The sequence below is a fragment of the Mirounga angustirostris genome, unplaced genomic scaffold (assembly GCF_029215605.1).
Source record: "Mirounga angustirostris isolate CCGP_5_RB_7025 unplaced genomic scaffold, mMirAng1.0.hap1 SCAF_6, whole genome shotgun sequence".
NCBI lineage: Eukaryota > Metazoa > Chordata > Mammalia > Carnivora > Phocidae > Mirounga > Mirounga angustirostris.
The window spans coordinates 127,574,025-127,589,825 of NW_026991714.1; the positions used below are offsets into that span (position 1 = coordinate 127,574,025).

General features: G+C 53.8%; 1 protein-coding gene across 2 annotated transcripts; it reads left to right on the forward strand.

Moving 5' to 3' along the window:
- Positions 1–1,132: 1,132 nt before the first annotated feature.
- On the forward strand, positions 1,133–7,720 carry SFXN3 (sideroflexin 3). Of its 2 annotated transcripts, none has more exons than XM_054508344.2 (11): positions 1,133–1,272; positions 2,502–2,665; positions 3,323–3,497; positions 3,849–3,943; positions 4,256–4,331; positions 4,456–4,541; positions 4,777–4,904; positions 5,098–5,147; positions 5,979–6,028; positions 6,486–6,533; positions 6,806–7,720. In XM_054508344.2, the coding sequence occupies exons 2-11, from the start codon at positions 2,505–2,507 to the stop codon at positions 6,900–6,902; spliced, it is 966 nt and encodes a 321-aa protein (XP_054364319.1). In that variant the 5' UTR covers positions 1,133–1,272; positions 2,502–2,504; the 3' UTR covers positions 6,903–7,720. The 2 variants fall into 2 exon arrangements, with proteins under 2 accessions (XP_054364319.1, XP_054364320.1); XM_054508345.2 differs by having other exon boundaries at positions 1,232–1,387.
- Positions 7,721–15,801: the final 8,081 nt, after the last annotated feature.

Here is a 15,801-nt window from a genome sequence, read left to right on the forward strand (position 1 = left end):
TCTGCCCGCTGCAGTTCGAGTTCTGATGCCCCACCCCGCCCCACGAACTTAGGGTTTGGGTCACGCCTCGTCCCCTCCCGCTACCGGTTCAGCGCAGGGGAGCCCAGTACCGCGTCTTCTCCAGGCCAAGCCGGATACTAGGGCTCTTGGAATTTCCACCCCTCCGCGTCCCCCCCCTGAGGCCTCAGTGAGGGAATGCCACCTGGGCAGGGGGGGGGGGGGGGGGCGTAAGCATTCGGTGGGCAGGAGCGTGGACTGGCGCCTGGGTGTGCGGCAGGCGTGCTCTCTAAGGTGACTGGGTGAGTTGTGAAGTGTGTGTGTGTGTGTGTGTGTGTGTGTGTGTTGCCTTCTTTGACATGCATCCTCCTTCTGTGTCACTAAGTGTCTCTCTGGCCACTCAGTTCTGGAAAGGGCACAGGGTGGAGCCGCTGGTTCCAGGACACTAGGGGGAGGAAGAATCTTTCTGATCCACTTGCTTGATGCAGACAGAGGCACCTTGAGCCTTCTGCCCCTACACATCGCAGGGCAGGGACTAGGGCTAAGGTCTGTGGTGCAGGTGTAGGGATTGGGGCCGGAAGGAAACTTGGGACCCAATGGAGCTAGGGGTTACAAGAGGCGGGTAAGGAGGGGGCTGGAGGAGGAAAAGGGTGGGGACATAGAGGGGGCACAGGCAGGAGGGAGACTGTAAAGTGCTGCGAGTGCCGAAGTGCTGTGACAAGAACTTGTGGGAACTGGGGTAGGAGCCCAGGAGGCCAAGGAGGCAGAGGCCACTGCCAAGGCGGCCATCTAGTAAACAAGCCGGGCGGTAATCCGAGACCCTCCGGGCGCACCATCAGAGGATGGCCCCTCCACGCCGCCAGCCTTCGTCCTGCGCGCTGAGAGCCTTCGCGCTGGGCACCTAGACCCGTTGCTGCCGAGGCCGGTGCCCCCCTCCCCGAGGCCAGCTGGGCCTCTGCTCTTTCTCTGGCTGGGGACTGGCCGGAACTGCTTCCCCGAGCCCCGATTGGCTCTGGGAGGCGGCGTTGGGCCAGGTCCCGGGAGCCCGGGCTGGGGGCGTCGCCCCAAATGGCACCCGCCGCCCCCAGGCTCTGCCAATCCCTGGGCACGCCCAGCGAACGCGCGGAGGCGGGGAGTCCCCGCCCCTCCGGCGGGTGAGCGTCACGCGTGACGTTACGCGTGGTGTGCGGGAGGGGGCAGGAGCCGGGGCGCCGCGCCTGGAGGAAGGCGGGTCTGGGAGCTGCAGAGGCCAGAAGCCCGGGAGCTCGGGAAAGCGTGAGCGCCGGCGGTCCCGGGCGGGCGGGCTTCAGCGGTCAGGGGAGGAGGGGATTGAGGGCTAAGAGCGAGGGAAGCCTACCTGGAAGCGTGCTCTCTGTCCTCTCCGGATTCGGTATATTCGGTTCTAGGGAGGTTCTTGGGGGCGAGGGGAGCTTGGTTGCGGGGAGGAATGTCAGGGTGGGGCCTTATGTGGTTACACATTCAGGTGTCTGCAGTTGATGGGTATGGGTTGTGTGTGTATGTGTGAGTGTGCAAGTAACGGTCTTTGTGGGCTAGTGTACGCAGGGCGTGTCCACTGTTTGTATGTCTGTGTAGGGCATGTATGCTTCCTTGTGTGTGGGTATGTTCGTGTGAGTGTGTGAGAGAGGGGAGGGTGTGTCTTCCAGGGGGGGAGGAAGTATGGTCGGAGAGGATTAGTCATATTGTAGGATTTTGCCTAACACAGCCAGATGGCTGCTTTGGGCTTTCCTCTCCGTACTGGGTGGAGAGGGCACTTAATGACTCCTTTCTGGCCGTGGGTGGCCTGGAGAGAGGTGGATGGGTGTCTGTGCCAGCCCTGCCCAGCTGGGGAACAAGGAGGGCCTTGGGCCATTCAGCATGGGTTGAGGAAAATGCCCCTGAAGAGGAGATTTGTGCATGCCCCCTAGCACGCATGCCTGACGGGCATCAGAGTCCCTTACTTGAGATCTGGCATAGATAAGCCCTGGGGTGGCCAGAGAGCCCTTGCTCTCCTCCAATCAGGGGCTGGGGCGTGGGATGGCTTATGCCATCTTCCCAATCAGCCTTGGGGGTTTGCAGCTAGGTCTCAAGGCAGCTGGGGCCTAAAGCTGACATGTACATATATAATGCATATAATATGCAATTTTGTGCATAGAGAGCACGAGAGTCGCTGCCCAGGATTAGTTGCTGCTCTTGCATCAACCACACACATGTAAATCCTCACTGATGAAAATCTGCACCAGGCCAGAGTGCAAAGGAGATCTGTTTCTCTGGTTGTGTTTCCTCTCCCCCCCACCCCCCATGGCTCTAGGTCTCTGAGCCAGAACATTGTCTGGAAAACAGCTCCTCCCCCCAGCCCTTGCTTACCTATCTGGAGTCACCTTGAGCTCTGGAAGGGATTGGTGAGAGGCCCAGAGACCAGGGCAGGGCTACCAGAGGTTCCCACAGGCAGAGCTCTTGGACCCCCCCTCAGAGTCAGTCCTCAGACTCTGGTCTTTGCCCTGCAGAAAATGGGTGAGTTGCCCTTGGATATCAATATTCAGGAACCTCGCTGGGACCAAAGCACTTTCCTGGGCAGAGCCCGGCACTTCTTCACTGTTACTGACCCCCGAAATCTGCTGCTGTCCGGAGCACAACTGGAAGCTTCCCGGAACATCGTGCAGAACTACAGGTAGACTGCTACCCCATCTGACCCTGTATCCCAGGGCCTCATTCCCTGCCTTGAATACAGTACCTTTTGCATCTATCTCCCCAAACTTGAAAGTGACCCTGTCCCACTCCTCAACCCCCTTATTCCCTGGCCTTATGTGTTGGAATTACAGGTAACTATGGCACAGAGTTTTAATCCAGAGAATTTTAGGGTGTTTGGGTTGAGGAGGTGGCATTGATATATGTGGGCAGGGGACTGCTGTCCACTTCACAAACCCTCTAAAGGGGGGTGTCCCACTGCTAGGCCACCCTCTGCAAGAACAGATGGTCTCAGAGTTGAGCCCAAGGAGAAGGAGAGCATCCCCCTTGTCTCCAGGAGGAAAAGCCCTTGTGATGCCCCCGGCCATTTCAACCCATTGGGAACCATCATTACTCATGACCAAGCTTTGAGGCAGAAACAGAAGGGCACCCCTGTTTGTGTGGCTACAAGGAAAATAGAAATAGGAGCCCGCCTACTCTTCTGGGAAGATGTGGTTCTTCCCCCGAGACAAGGAGCTCCTTTATTCTGAGATTGGGGGCCAAAGTTCCTGGTCCTCTGTCCAGACTTCCCCTGGTCAGGGCTTGCAGGGGCAGATCTGCCGCCTAGAATTACCTGTCTCCTCCCTGTCATTCTCCACAGGGCTGGCGTGGTGACGCCTGGGCTCACCGAGGACCAGCTGTGGAGGGCCAAGTATGCGTACGACTCTGCCTTCCATCCGGACACAGGGGAGAAGATGGTCCTGATTGGCCGTATGTCAGCGCAGGTGCCCATGAACATGACCATCACTGGCTGCATGCTCACCTTCTACAGGCAGGTCCTGTCCCATGCGTCCCCTCCCTGAGCACTCTAAGCTAGAGTGTAGCTTGATGACTAGGTGAGGCCCGCTGGGCAGAAAATAGTGGGCGGGTGAGAGCTTGTGTTAGAATCCCCTACACCTCTCAGAACTCAGCCCTGGGGTTCCTCCCAGCCCAGACACAGTGTGTGTGGCTGCATAAGTGGGGCGAGTGGGGAGGGTTGTGCGAGGCTCACCAGAGCATGTTCTAGGGTTATCAGCTGGGTCCCTCCTGAGGGTTTGGGAATAACCTCTGGGGTTTCGTTATCAGGGTTGGAGGATGAGGGACACCATAGAGGGGGCAGAAGTAAGCGTCTTTGTTCCCTCAGGAAGACCCCGACGGTGGTGTTCTGGCAGTGGGTGAATCAGTCCTTCAATGCTGTTGTTAACTACTCCAACCGCAGTGGCGATGCTCCCATCTCTGTGGGGTGAGAGCTTGTCCCCAGGGACTCCCCCGGGACCCACCATTGCTCCCTCTGGTTTGCTCCTATTTCCGGAGTGCTGTTCTCAGCCTGCCCCTCTCCCCGCTTTCCTGGCCTGAGGGCACGGCGTCCTCTCGTGTGTGTTACGGGGGGGCCCCTCTGCTCCTGAAAGGGAGGGATCGGAACTTCCAGACCAGTCTACACTGTAGCAGGGAAGGAATTTCTCTGCCTTCCACGCCTCATGTATTGAGGACTTGGCATGTCCCTGAAAGCGAGAGCCGTTCACCTCCCACGTGTGTCCCGACTCTTCCGCCACAGGCAGCTGGGGACAGCTTACGTGAGTGCCACCACCGGTGCCGTGGTCACAGCCCTGGGGCTCAAATCCCTCACCAAGGTAAATGCCCTCCATTTCCCCATCACTCGTCCACACCGACTTACAGGCTCCCCACACCTCTCCCCAGAGTTCCTCACCACCCCACGGCCCTTAGGGCCACTAAGTGACATCTTCCCTCCCCCAGCACCTGCCCCCCCTGGTCGGCAGATTTGTGCCCTTTGCAGCTGTGGCAGCCGCCAACTGCATCAACACCCCCCTGATGAGGCAGAGGTGAGTGGCCCCAGCTCCTGGCATGCGTGCCCGCCGTGCGCACCAGCCCAGTCCTCTCCCTCCACAAACGGAAGTTTCTGGGCACAGTCTCAGTCTGACTCGGGGCTCCTGGGCTGGGAGAGATAGCCTTTGAGTCTGTGACACCTGAGGGGACCCCAGGGAATAGCTGCCCGAGAGGGCATTACAGGTAGGCTTTAGGGCCTGTGGTCTGACCCCCACCCCCTTTCCTTTTCAGGGAACTGCAGGTGGGCATCCCAGTAACTGATGAGGACAGTCAGAGACTTGGCCACTCGGTGGCTGCGGCCAAGCAGGGAATCTTCCAGGTGGTGATATCGAGAATCTGCATGGCCATTCCTGCCATGGGTGAGGCAGAGGTGTCTGGGTGGGGCACGGGAGGCTCTCAGAGAATGGGGGGCCATTCTCCAGGGGTTTTGAGCACTCTGAGCGCTGTGACTCTGGGGGGAGTGGGAGGAGCTGTGAAGGGGGATCCACCCTCCTTAGGATCCCGACTTTCACTTCACTAACTCCCTCCTTTTCCGCCCTGCTCTCCCTGCAGCCATTCCCCCCGTGATCATGGACACTCTGGAGAAGAAAGACTTCCTAAAGGTAGGTCACTCTCACCTTTCCCATCGTGGAAGTGGTGGTGGCTGGAAGCAGAGGTGACCAGCCCCCGAGCCCGTTTCCAGCTTGGCCTGAGTCTGAGACGTGGCCCCTGTTTGCCCCACCCCTGTGCTGCCCCCACTCCCATCATTCATTCAGCGAGGAGTTGGGCTGGGGTGAAGGAACCATGAGGGAGCAGTAGGAAGAGATAAGGGAAGGAAGGAAATGGTTTCTGTTCTGAAGAGAACTGGTGTCACTCCAGAGGCCTCCGGCACACACAGGGATGGACTGCCGCAATCACACCGAACATCACATTCATGCTGTCGCCTACCGACAACCATGAGAAACACAGGCTCACACGTGCACAAACAGAACAGAGACGCAAGGCAAGGAGTACAGGCTCACTCACTGAGTCATTTATGCACAAGTATTTACTGAGCACCAACTGTGCCAGTTGGAGGAACAGAACGGTGGTCCCTGTGGCTGGAGTGAATCGAGAAGGGACAGGTTCATGCACGCCACTGGGCCCGGAGGAAGTGAGTGGAGGGTTAGGGGAGGCTTCCTGAAGAAAGCAGTTCCTAGAGGAAGTGTGGAACCAATTCTGAGAGGGGAGAATGGGTGATGGGACTCTAGGGAGGGTGTCAGCCAGCAGGCCTGGCCGACTGGAGGGTGGTGATCTGGAAATTCCTTCCCTCTTGTGGGCTTGGGAGAAAGAAATGGGGCACATACCAGAGGTTCAGAGGCAGGGTTGGAGGGATAGAGCTGTGGTAGGGGGAATGGGGTGGAGGGAGGGGACGAGGGGACACAAGCCATTCCATTGTCTCTGTCTCCCCACAGTGTCGCCCCTGGCTGGGGGCTCCCCTGCAGGTGGGACTGGTGGGCTTCTGGTAAGTGTGTGGAGATTCAGCAAGGGTATGTGAGAGTGTCCTTTCCTTGGTGGATGTAGTGGGTATTTATTGATTTTAAGATGTTTATGTACATCATTCATTCATACATTTGGCTGGTAGGGGTCTTGGGCACTTGTAGGGCATGCTGTGTGTTGGGGGTGATCTCCATCCTTGAGGGCCAAGAGTCCAGTTGAAGAGATTCTAGTCTTCGTCTTTAAGAGGAAAGCATGGAATTAGGCCTTTTGGTACATCCAGGAGTTTCATGCACATTTGATTGCTGAATGTGGCACGCCCAGTCGCTGCTCTGGAGGCTCTTTCCTCAGCCAGAGCCTAATGTCAGCCTTGGCTTTAATCAATTTCTACCCCTAGGGGCTCTCTCCAGAGATGGGGTGGGGTGCAGGGAGGGAACAACCTTGGGTCAAAACTTCACAAACCTTTCCAACGCTCTTCCCCCCAGCCTGGTATTTGCCACCCCCTTGTGCTGTGCCCTGTTCCCCCAGAGAAGGTAAGTGCTGCACCCCGGGCTGGCCTGGGGGCTCTGGATGGGTCTTCACATCTCTGGAACCAGCTGACCTTAGGGTCCTTCAGTGTGTTCCAGGAGGAGGCCTGGCCTGCCAGGCACTAAGCTTATTCTGGCGCAGGGAAATGATAGTGAGCTGGGCCTTCTGGCCATCAAAGGAGATTCTTCAGCCTGGGAGGAGGAAGGGCGGTGATCCCTTAGCCTGATGCAGGTTGGGTTCAGGGGATACTCAGCCCGCCTGTGCTATTCTGTTGCAGCTCCTTACACGTGAGCAGGCTGGAGCCAGAGCTGAGAGCTCGGATCCGTGAGCAAAACCCTGACATCGAAGTGGTTTACTACAACAAGGGGCTTTGAGGGAGGGTCGGCCCATGGCCCCCTCCCTCACCTCCTTGGGCTGCTGCTTTAGTGGCGCCTTCCCTCCCCTTACCTTGCCCATCTGCCTGGTACTGGGTGGGGGCTGCGTGGGGGCATGGCCAGTGAGACCAGCAATCCATTAGGCTGAGAGAGGTGCCACCGTCCAGCCTTTTTCTCTCCTCCCTGGTTTCAAAGAGCAGGGTCACATAATCCCTTTCTCCTGGGCTTCTCTGTCTACGTGCATACATACACAATACGTGTGCATAAGTGTGTGTGTGTGTACGTGCTGTCCTGGAAGCTAGGAACAGACACGCTGTCCTAGGGTGTCCTGATATCTGGCTTCTCTCGGCATCTTGCCACCTGTCAGCCAGCCAGGCTACAGGACTTCCCTGCTCAACAGTTCTACCAGCCCAGTCATTTCTAGCAGCACCTCGCCCCTTCTGGACGCACAAGGAGCCCCGGGATCTCAGCACAGAGACTGAGAGACACTGGCAGGCCAAACTGGGCCGACTCCTTCAGATTTCTGGTTCCTAGCTCCCAAAGCTGACCCGGGAGCTGGGCTGGCAGAGGAAGACGTATCAGGATAAGGGAAACAGGGTGGTTTAGGCATCCCCCACATCCTGACATAGAGAAGTTCGTCTTCTCTCCTCTATGAGAACAAAGGGGCACCAGGATCCTGTAGCACTCCCGCCATCTTCCCGTCTCCCCACACTGCAGGGTGGGCACCCTTTTGTACAATCTTAGGAGTTCTTGGTCTGCTCTGACGTTATAACCTCAGATCTACACCTAGAGTCCCAACTCCCTCCCCACACCACAAAGCCATGAAGGCGAGCAAGCATTCCCCTTTAAGAGCTCCCACTGCCCCCTCTTACAGAGGGACAAGGCTGTGGGAATGGTGCTTAACCTCCACAGGTATCTGAGTGGATGTAACTAGGACACCCTCAAGGGCAACTAGGCCCTGAGTGTACAACCTTAAGACAGGACATTTTATGTTCTGTTGGCTCTTGTTAGACATTCAGCAGAACCCTGAGCTTAGGTCCTCTTTTGTAAGGCTTAGCCCTGCTCCTACTCCTACTCCTACCCCCACCTCCCAAAAGGAAGAAGGGCCTGGGCATCCATAGGTGGTCCAAAGGGGAGGTAGGCTTGGGAATGGAATATATGGTGGTACACTCATAGGATACAGGGCTGGACCTTGACTCTAACGCCCATGTGCTCTGGCCGAAGCAGTAGGTGTTATAGATGAAGGCCCCAGTGGGATCCTCTAAGAGCACTTTCCTGCTTCCCCAGCTATCCGCCATAAGTGACTAAAACTATGATGCCGTTGTTACTCAATAAACTGAAAACCTGTCTACTTCTTTTTTAAAAAAATATTTTATTTATTCATTTGAGATACAGAGAGAGAGAGAGAAAGCATGAGCAGGGAGAGAGGCAGAGGGAGAGGGAGAAGCAGGCTCCTCGCTGAGCCAGGAACCCGATGTGGGGCTCGATCCCAGGACCCCGGGATCATGACCTGAGCCAAAGGCAGACGCTTGACGGACTGAAGCCACCCAGGCGTCCCAAAACCTGTCAACTTCTTGATCTTCACTTGATTCCATGTCCCGAGGGTCCAGGAAGAGCCAGCCTCTTGCCTACCCTTTGCCTTCCCTCCCCACAAAATGTAGGTCTTAGTCTCTTCCCTCCCCTTCTGTAGGGAACTCCAGCTCCCAGCAGAGGGCGCTGTGAGATTAGAAAATCAGTCCATCAGCATCCTGAGTACTAACTAACCTAGAGGGGATGTAGATGCCTTCTATTCCCTTTGCAGATAGAGTCCTGGCTTCATTTCCTTGTTTGCTAGGAAGGCTGATCACACGCCTGCATACCAGCCCAGGCTCTGGGCTCAGGCATTTGGCATGGGTTGGTAGCTTCTGGTTCCCAGGGCAGCCTCTGGAGAGAGGAAGACTAGAGGGCTAAGGACTGTCCAGCTCCATCAGAGAGAAGTTGCGCACCAGCACACCCTCCATACCCCTCCACGCCCCCATCAATGCAACACAGGAACAAGCCTGGCACAGACCATTTGCTAGTTAACACCCCCTCCCCCCCATCCCAGGGCCCTCCACCCTCCACTCCCTCTTTACATACCCCCCCTTTTTTTCCTGGGAAAAATGAAGCCAAAAGTTCACGTCTATGAACAGATAATGAGAGCTACAATTTAACAGCTTACAGCTGTGTCTCTTACCCTAAGTCTTGGCTTTGGAAGATTCAAAAGAATAACCATGTATGAATCTACAATAAAATCCATTGCATACTCCTGGCAGGGCATACCCCTCATCTCCTCTTTTTCAGCTCAAAGCTCTCACACTAGGTGGTGGGGAGAAATCTTTAGGGCCGCATGGTCCCACAACAGCCGGAAGTGAACCTGGTACCTTGGCCTGGGCTTGCTCACGCCTCTTGGGCAGTAGAAGTTTACTTGTATGGGTGGTGGGGGTGACACCAGCCACTGCTCATTGAGCCTTATGTGTGGTGCCAGGCTTAATAAAAAGCCAAGCGCTTTAAGCCCATTATCTCTTATGATCTTCACAACCCACTGTGGGGCCAGACATGTTATGTCCACTCTGAGCAAAAACAGGCCTAAAGACATGTAAAAAGTTGCCCGCAGCTACACAAGTAGGGAGTGGTGGAACCAGGATTCAAGCAGAGCCGTGTGACTCTGAAGCCATGATACTAAGCTTCTTCCTGACCTGCCAGCCCCCAGCCAAACTTGAAGTAGTTCTCCTGGTCCCTTTGACATTCTAGGGCATCTCCTCCCTGGGCCGTTTGTTTACAGGCCAGCAAAACTGAGGCCCACACGTGTACTCAGACCTTTTACTAAAGCCACTGAGGAGTTTCCAAGCTTGAGGGTTTTATAGCTGAAGGAGCATGAGCAAAGATTCCTATTCTTTATTTTAAGATTTATTTATTTGAGAGAGAGAGAGTGTGCGCACACGCATGATGGGGCGGGGGGCAGAGGGAGAAGCAGACTTCCCACTGAGCAGGGGACTTGGAGCCCGATGCGGGGCTGGATCCCAGGACCCTGAGATCATGACCTGAGCTGAAGGCAGCCGATGCTTAACCGACTGAGCCACCCAGGTGCCCCATCCTATTCTTGATTAAATATGCGGCAACATTTAGAGGGGACCCCTAGCAGGCTCAGTCAGTATAGCATGCGACTCCTAGTCTTGGGGTCATGAATTCATGACCCACGTCAGGCCTAGAGCTTACTTTAAAAAAATTTTTTTAAGTATCGGGTGACATTTAGAAAACACGTTTCAATTCCATCCTGTTCTGCCAGTCTTGAGTGGTGCCTCCCACCAAGCCCACGGGGCCCTGGGTCAGCTCTTCAAGCTTCTTTCTTTCTTTCTTTCTTTTTTTTAAGATTTTATTTATTTATTTGGCAGAGAGAGACAGTGAGAGAGGGAACACATGCAGGGGGAGTGGGAGAGGGAGAAGCAGGCTTCCCATTGAGCAGGGAGCCCGATGCGGGGCTTGATCCCAGGACCCTGGGATCATGACCTGAGCCGAAGGCAGATACTTAACAACTGAGCCACCCAGGCGCCCCTCTTCAAGCCTCTTTCTGCAGGTACAGCTTTCCCCTTTGGTAATTCCCTTGAAAAGGGGCCTTGAACTTTTACTGGAAAATCCATATAAAATAAACCTACTTGGGGAGTGAGGTGCAGGAATCTCTGTTAAACAAAATCACTAAGAACATTTTATAACACAGTTATTTGTGCTCTGCAGATAACACTAAACCATATCAGAGAGACGACTGGCCAAGGCACCAATGGGGCCAGTTAGGAAGGAATGCTTTCCTGTCATCTTTCCTTCCTAGTTCTACCACAGCTTCTCAAAGCAAAAGTTAGCTTTAGGCACACTTCACAGGCTTTCTAGGGGCAAATCCTAGCCGGGTTCCTTTTCCAGACTGCCTCCACATACTTGGACTTTTTCCTCAGAAGTCAGCACTTGGGCAGAGGTAGCACTTTTCTCGCTGGAAAGTAATCTCCCCCATTCTTGGGCCTCCCTTCCTCCTCTTCCTGCTCAGACTCTGAGAACCTTCTTTGGGAGCCTACATCTGCATCCTTGGTCTTCCTCCCCAGCCTTCTTCCCTTGGCCTGGCCTCATCTGCTCCAGAGCTCCCACCTTGCCCATTATGAAGACCACAGCCCTCCCTCTCTCCCAGCCCATGTTCTAAGGAGAAAAAGGGCTCCCGTCTGGCTTAGCCTGGCCAGAGGAAGGAGGCCAAGTGAGTATATCCTGTTCTTCTCTAGGGTCCCCTGCTCTTTTCTAGGGTCAGTGAGGCCGGCATCTTAGGGGCAGTGGTGAGGGCCAGTTTCAGCTCCGGCCCTGTGGGCTCATGCCAAGACTAGGCTAGTCCCCGGTCCCCTACGAGTCACAGACAAGCCCCATTTCCTCCGTCAAGCTCTCCTCTCAACCCAGCCCCGCCCTGGGGGTGGGTGGGTGCCTGTCAGTCATAGGTAGGCCACGCCCCGCGGGGGGGGGCAAAGCCAGTCTGGCGCAGAGTCCCGCCCCTGCTCTGGCCCTTGTCAGTCAAAGTCAGGCTCGGCCCCACCTCCTTTCCGTTTCCCAGGCAACGGCTTTAATCGCCGCTGGCCCGGAATGCAATTCATCTTCCCCGTCTGAGCGAGGGACTCAGATCCGCTTTCCGGGTGACCTCGGTCCCGGACCCTTAAATCCGCCAAATCGCCTCCCTCCTTTACTGTTTCGAAGCCCACGGGCTCCTGAGCGCCCGCCCTTTGACTTCCTGCCCGGAAATCCGCGAGGTTTTCGAGGAATCGCGTGAGGCCTCTCCTTGGGTCCCAAGCCCGGGTTTTTCCGCGGCCTACGAGGTTATCGGCCCTGCCTCTTGCACTTGCCTCCCACAGTTGGGGAAACGTTTATTGAAGTCTGCTAAGAGTGGCTCTGTGCCCGGCGCTGGGTAGAAATGTCTTGTTGGGTGAACCGAGGCCCTTCCCATCTGCAGGGACACAGCCTGTGCCCAGCAGTCATTAAGGTGCCTCTCCCTCCGTCCCCTCCACGTCAGTCTCCCTGCCTGTTACAGCGATCTCGGCCCAATTCTGCTGCATTCTTTTGCTCGGAATTGTGGAGGGATCTTGACCCGGCTGCATCATTCCCTCCAAGGGAGCTTCCTGGGCAGCGCCCTCCCTTCTTTCTAAATATACACACCTTTTTCCTCATGGGCAGTTGTCCCAACTCAGGCTGCCAGGGGGACAACAGCAGGCCCCAGCTTTGCGTCCCAGCCTCCTCCAGCTTCTCCTTCCTTTCTCCAATCTTAGACCAGCAAGGTTTTGCAACTAAATAACGACCAGGAGAACAGGGGAGGGAGGAACCCCGCATAGCTTGGGCCACACACACAACCCCTTCCTCCTCCCACCCCATACATCCAATAGGAGAGTAACCAGCTCCTGGTAACAAGCCACAAGCAGTTCCTTCAAGGTAGGGTGTTTGCTTATGGAATAAGAGTTTGCTATGTAAATCTAAAAACCAATCAACCATCTATATTACTTTCTGACTGAAGACCTCCCTTCTCCTATCACCAGCAAGTCCTCAATCAGTTACAACTTTTATTTCCCAGAAGAAGCACTTCTGGTTTGGGTTTTAGTTCAAGTTATTTTTGTGGAAAGCAACAGAGAATGATTGTGGCCAGCTTCAGTCAACAGAGATGTATTGGAAGGAGTCTGCAGTAACTCTCAGAACCAGAGTTGGGACTAACCAGCCTGGCTTTGGAACGAGCAGGAAGCTGGGCAGCTCTGGGGCCTCAGCAACTGGAGTTTATGGACACTGCCATTAAGGTAGCAGCTTCAACCAGCTCCAGTTTCCGATCTGTCCATTCAAGTTTCAGAAATTGGTACAGATTAGATCAGTTGTCTCCTCCTAGGAGGTGGCCAGAGGTCAGGGTCAAGTTACAAGGACATTGGACATCATTACTTCAGGTCTACCTCTATGATTGGGGCTGTTCCCAAAGTAGGGCAATTACTGTGAGCTGGGAATCTCCATGACTGATATTTACTACAACATGTGTTATTATTGGTCCCATGCATCTGTAGTTCTCTCCAGTTTAAATGAAACCTCCCCTGAGGGCCAGCACCATATCTTCCCTTTTAAAAAAAAAAGTGAAAAAAAAAAAAAAAAACAACACAAAATTTACCATCTTGACCATTTATTAGTGTACAATTCAGTAGTGTTAAGTATATTCACATTGTTGTGAAACAGATGTTCATAACTTTTTCATCTTGCTCATCTGAAACTCTATACCCATTAAACAACAGCCCATATCTTCACTTTTGTATGCCCACAACACCTATAATACTGCCCGAATCACAGTAAGTACTCAATACATGTTTGCTGAATAAATGAATGTGGAATGCAAAGTGCCCTAAGCCTCACTCATATGTTGGTCCTAGGGAAGATCTTTAACACAGTGGTTCTCAATGTGTTTTACTCCTCAGCAAACCTAAAATATGTTACATATTCACAAAAGAAACAATGGCTCAGGACTTTAGTGACTTTCAGCCTGGAGGATGGGAAAGCATATCCTCCCAGGGAGGTTTATCAGAACCTTGCGGCTTGAAAAGTCCCTCAGGCAAAGTGAAGCTGTCCCTAGATTGTCCCTACAGATGATGGCCAGTGAGAGGAGGAGCTCAGCCCCCTCTCTTCTGTGTCTCTCCAGGAGTCCCAAATGAAAGGGGGTGAGGGAGAGAGTGTCTTACATGTAATCAGAGCCATTGTCTGCAACTCTCTGGTCTGTTTCTCTGTGCCATGTCAATGCCTCTTTCCTGTGGCAGTTCGTGCCCCATGGTGCTGACCTACCCTCTACCTCGGCAGCTTCTTGGGGCTGGCACTGAGCTGCCATCATTTAAGGCATGCTGGAAAGGAGACACCTTCACCTTATTCTTGTCCAGTTCCCACTGAGTGGTCCCACGGCAGAACTGCTTGGGCCTCTGGCCGTATGGTTTCATTTTCATGGCCTGTTTTCCAGGGCACCAAGGCACAATGGGGTGGGGAGGTGCTGGGTAGTAGTGATGTAAGATTAAGCATCACCCTACAATATGCCTAAAAGAATTCCTTTTTATGATACTCAGGCCTTCTGCTGAGTCTTGCTCTTCCTGGCTGGACTTGCTTGTCACTGCTAGTGATTTTCTTTCAAGGCTCCATTTCTGCAAGCTGGCTTCCAACACCTAAACTAGCCTCAAGCTGTCAGACTCCCAGGCTTATATCTGACCCCTGAGTTGTGGATGAAATTCAAGTTCTTTTCCTTTGGCCAAATCAGATGACTTCCATTCAATTGTCCCAAACTTTCCTAGGCCACTAAAGAGGTTTGTTATGTAAAGGAAACAGGCAGACTCCCTAAATCTGTGGTTTCCAAACTGTGCCGAGGCATCCCAGAGTGCCACAATGAATTCGCAGGACCACTGCAAAACATTCTCTGTTTTCGAGAGGACCCCAAAATACTCCGCAATGGACATTGCACAAACTACTAGCTCAAGTTCATGTTTTCAAAATTAGACTGTGCTGCATTATTTTCAGTGTCTTTGCAAAACTGAATTTTTGATGGTTGCTGGGACAAAAAGAGTCAATGTGGTACAGGCAATGAGGGTGGCAGTAGTCAAGCTGATTCTAAGTTTTGAGAAGTTATGCAGATCTCAACAGGTGCAACATCCCATTAGTAAGTAACAAAGGTTAAGAATTACATGAAAATGGGGGGCGCCTGGCTGGCTCAGTGGGTCATGCATGCAGCTCTTGATCTTGGGGTGGTGAGTTCAAGCCCCACACTGGGTGTGGAGCTTACTTGAAAGTAATAATAATAATAAAAAGAATTACATAAAAATATTCTTGGGGCACCTGGATGGCTCAATCGGTTAAGCGTCTGACTCTTGGTTCCGGCTCAGGTCATGATCTTGTGGGATCGAGCCCCACGTTGGACTCTGCGCTCGGCAGGGAGTCTGCTTCAGATTCTCTCTCTCCCTCTCCCTCCCACCCTCTTTCTCTCTCAAATAAATAAGTAAAATCTTTAAAAAAGATTCCCCCCCAATGTATGTGTATTCGTTTTTCAAACAGGTACAAATGTACGTGTATTCGTTTTTCAAACAGGTACGATGGAGTTAGGCCATAAATATGTACTAAATTGCTTGGACCTAACTAGCTACAGGGAACTACTTGATATTTCTTTTGGCCTAGGGTACTGTGAAAAAATTACTAGAAAACTAAAGGTTCTGTAATTCTAGAAAGTTGGGGACCCTTGCCCTCAATGCACGAGGGAAGAAAAGAAGGCATGAGGAAATATCGCTGGGGTGTATTGGGTCTCAGATCTACCCTCTGGAAACTGCAGGTACTGTGCCTTCGTAGGAAATTTTCTCTTATTGAATTCTTAATAATTCTTTGTGGGAAGTTCTAACCTTGTTTCAGTGATCCAGGTTGTTCACAATGTGATCAGAGGGTGGTTAGAGAGTCCCTAGGGACTGGGGATGGTGGTGGGAACTTAGAAGCCAGAGCCGCGTTGGCCCGGCCAGCTGAGAGCAGAAGCAAAGGAGAGAATGGAGGCTGAGGACACTGGGGCCCCTCCACGTGGCCCGGCTCTGCTCTGCATCAGGGGGCTGGCCTGCAATCAGGTAGCCAAGTCTTCTTGGTAAACTCCACCGGGAGACCTGCCCCACGCTGCGGCCCCTGGAGGCCACATTGGGTGTGTTCGATCGGACCGACAAGCTATCGCCCGGCCACTGGAAATCTGGGGGCCTTTGAGCCCCAAGCCATCCCGTGGAAGGGAGGGGTGGCTGCCAACGGGGCCCCACTTAGGTCTGCGCTTCTCCCTCCTTCCCCACCCGCATCCTCAGGTGACTAGCGGACGCCTTCCCGGAGCGAAGACGGCGGA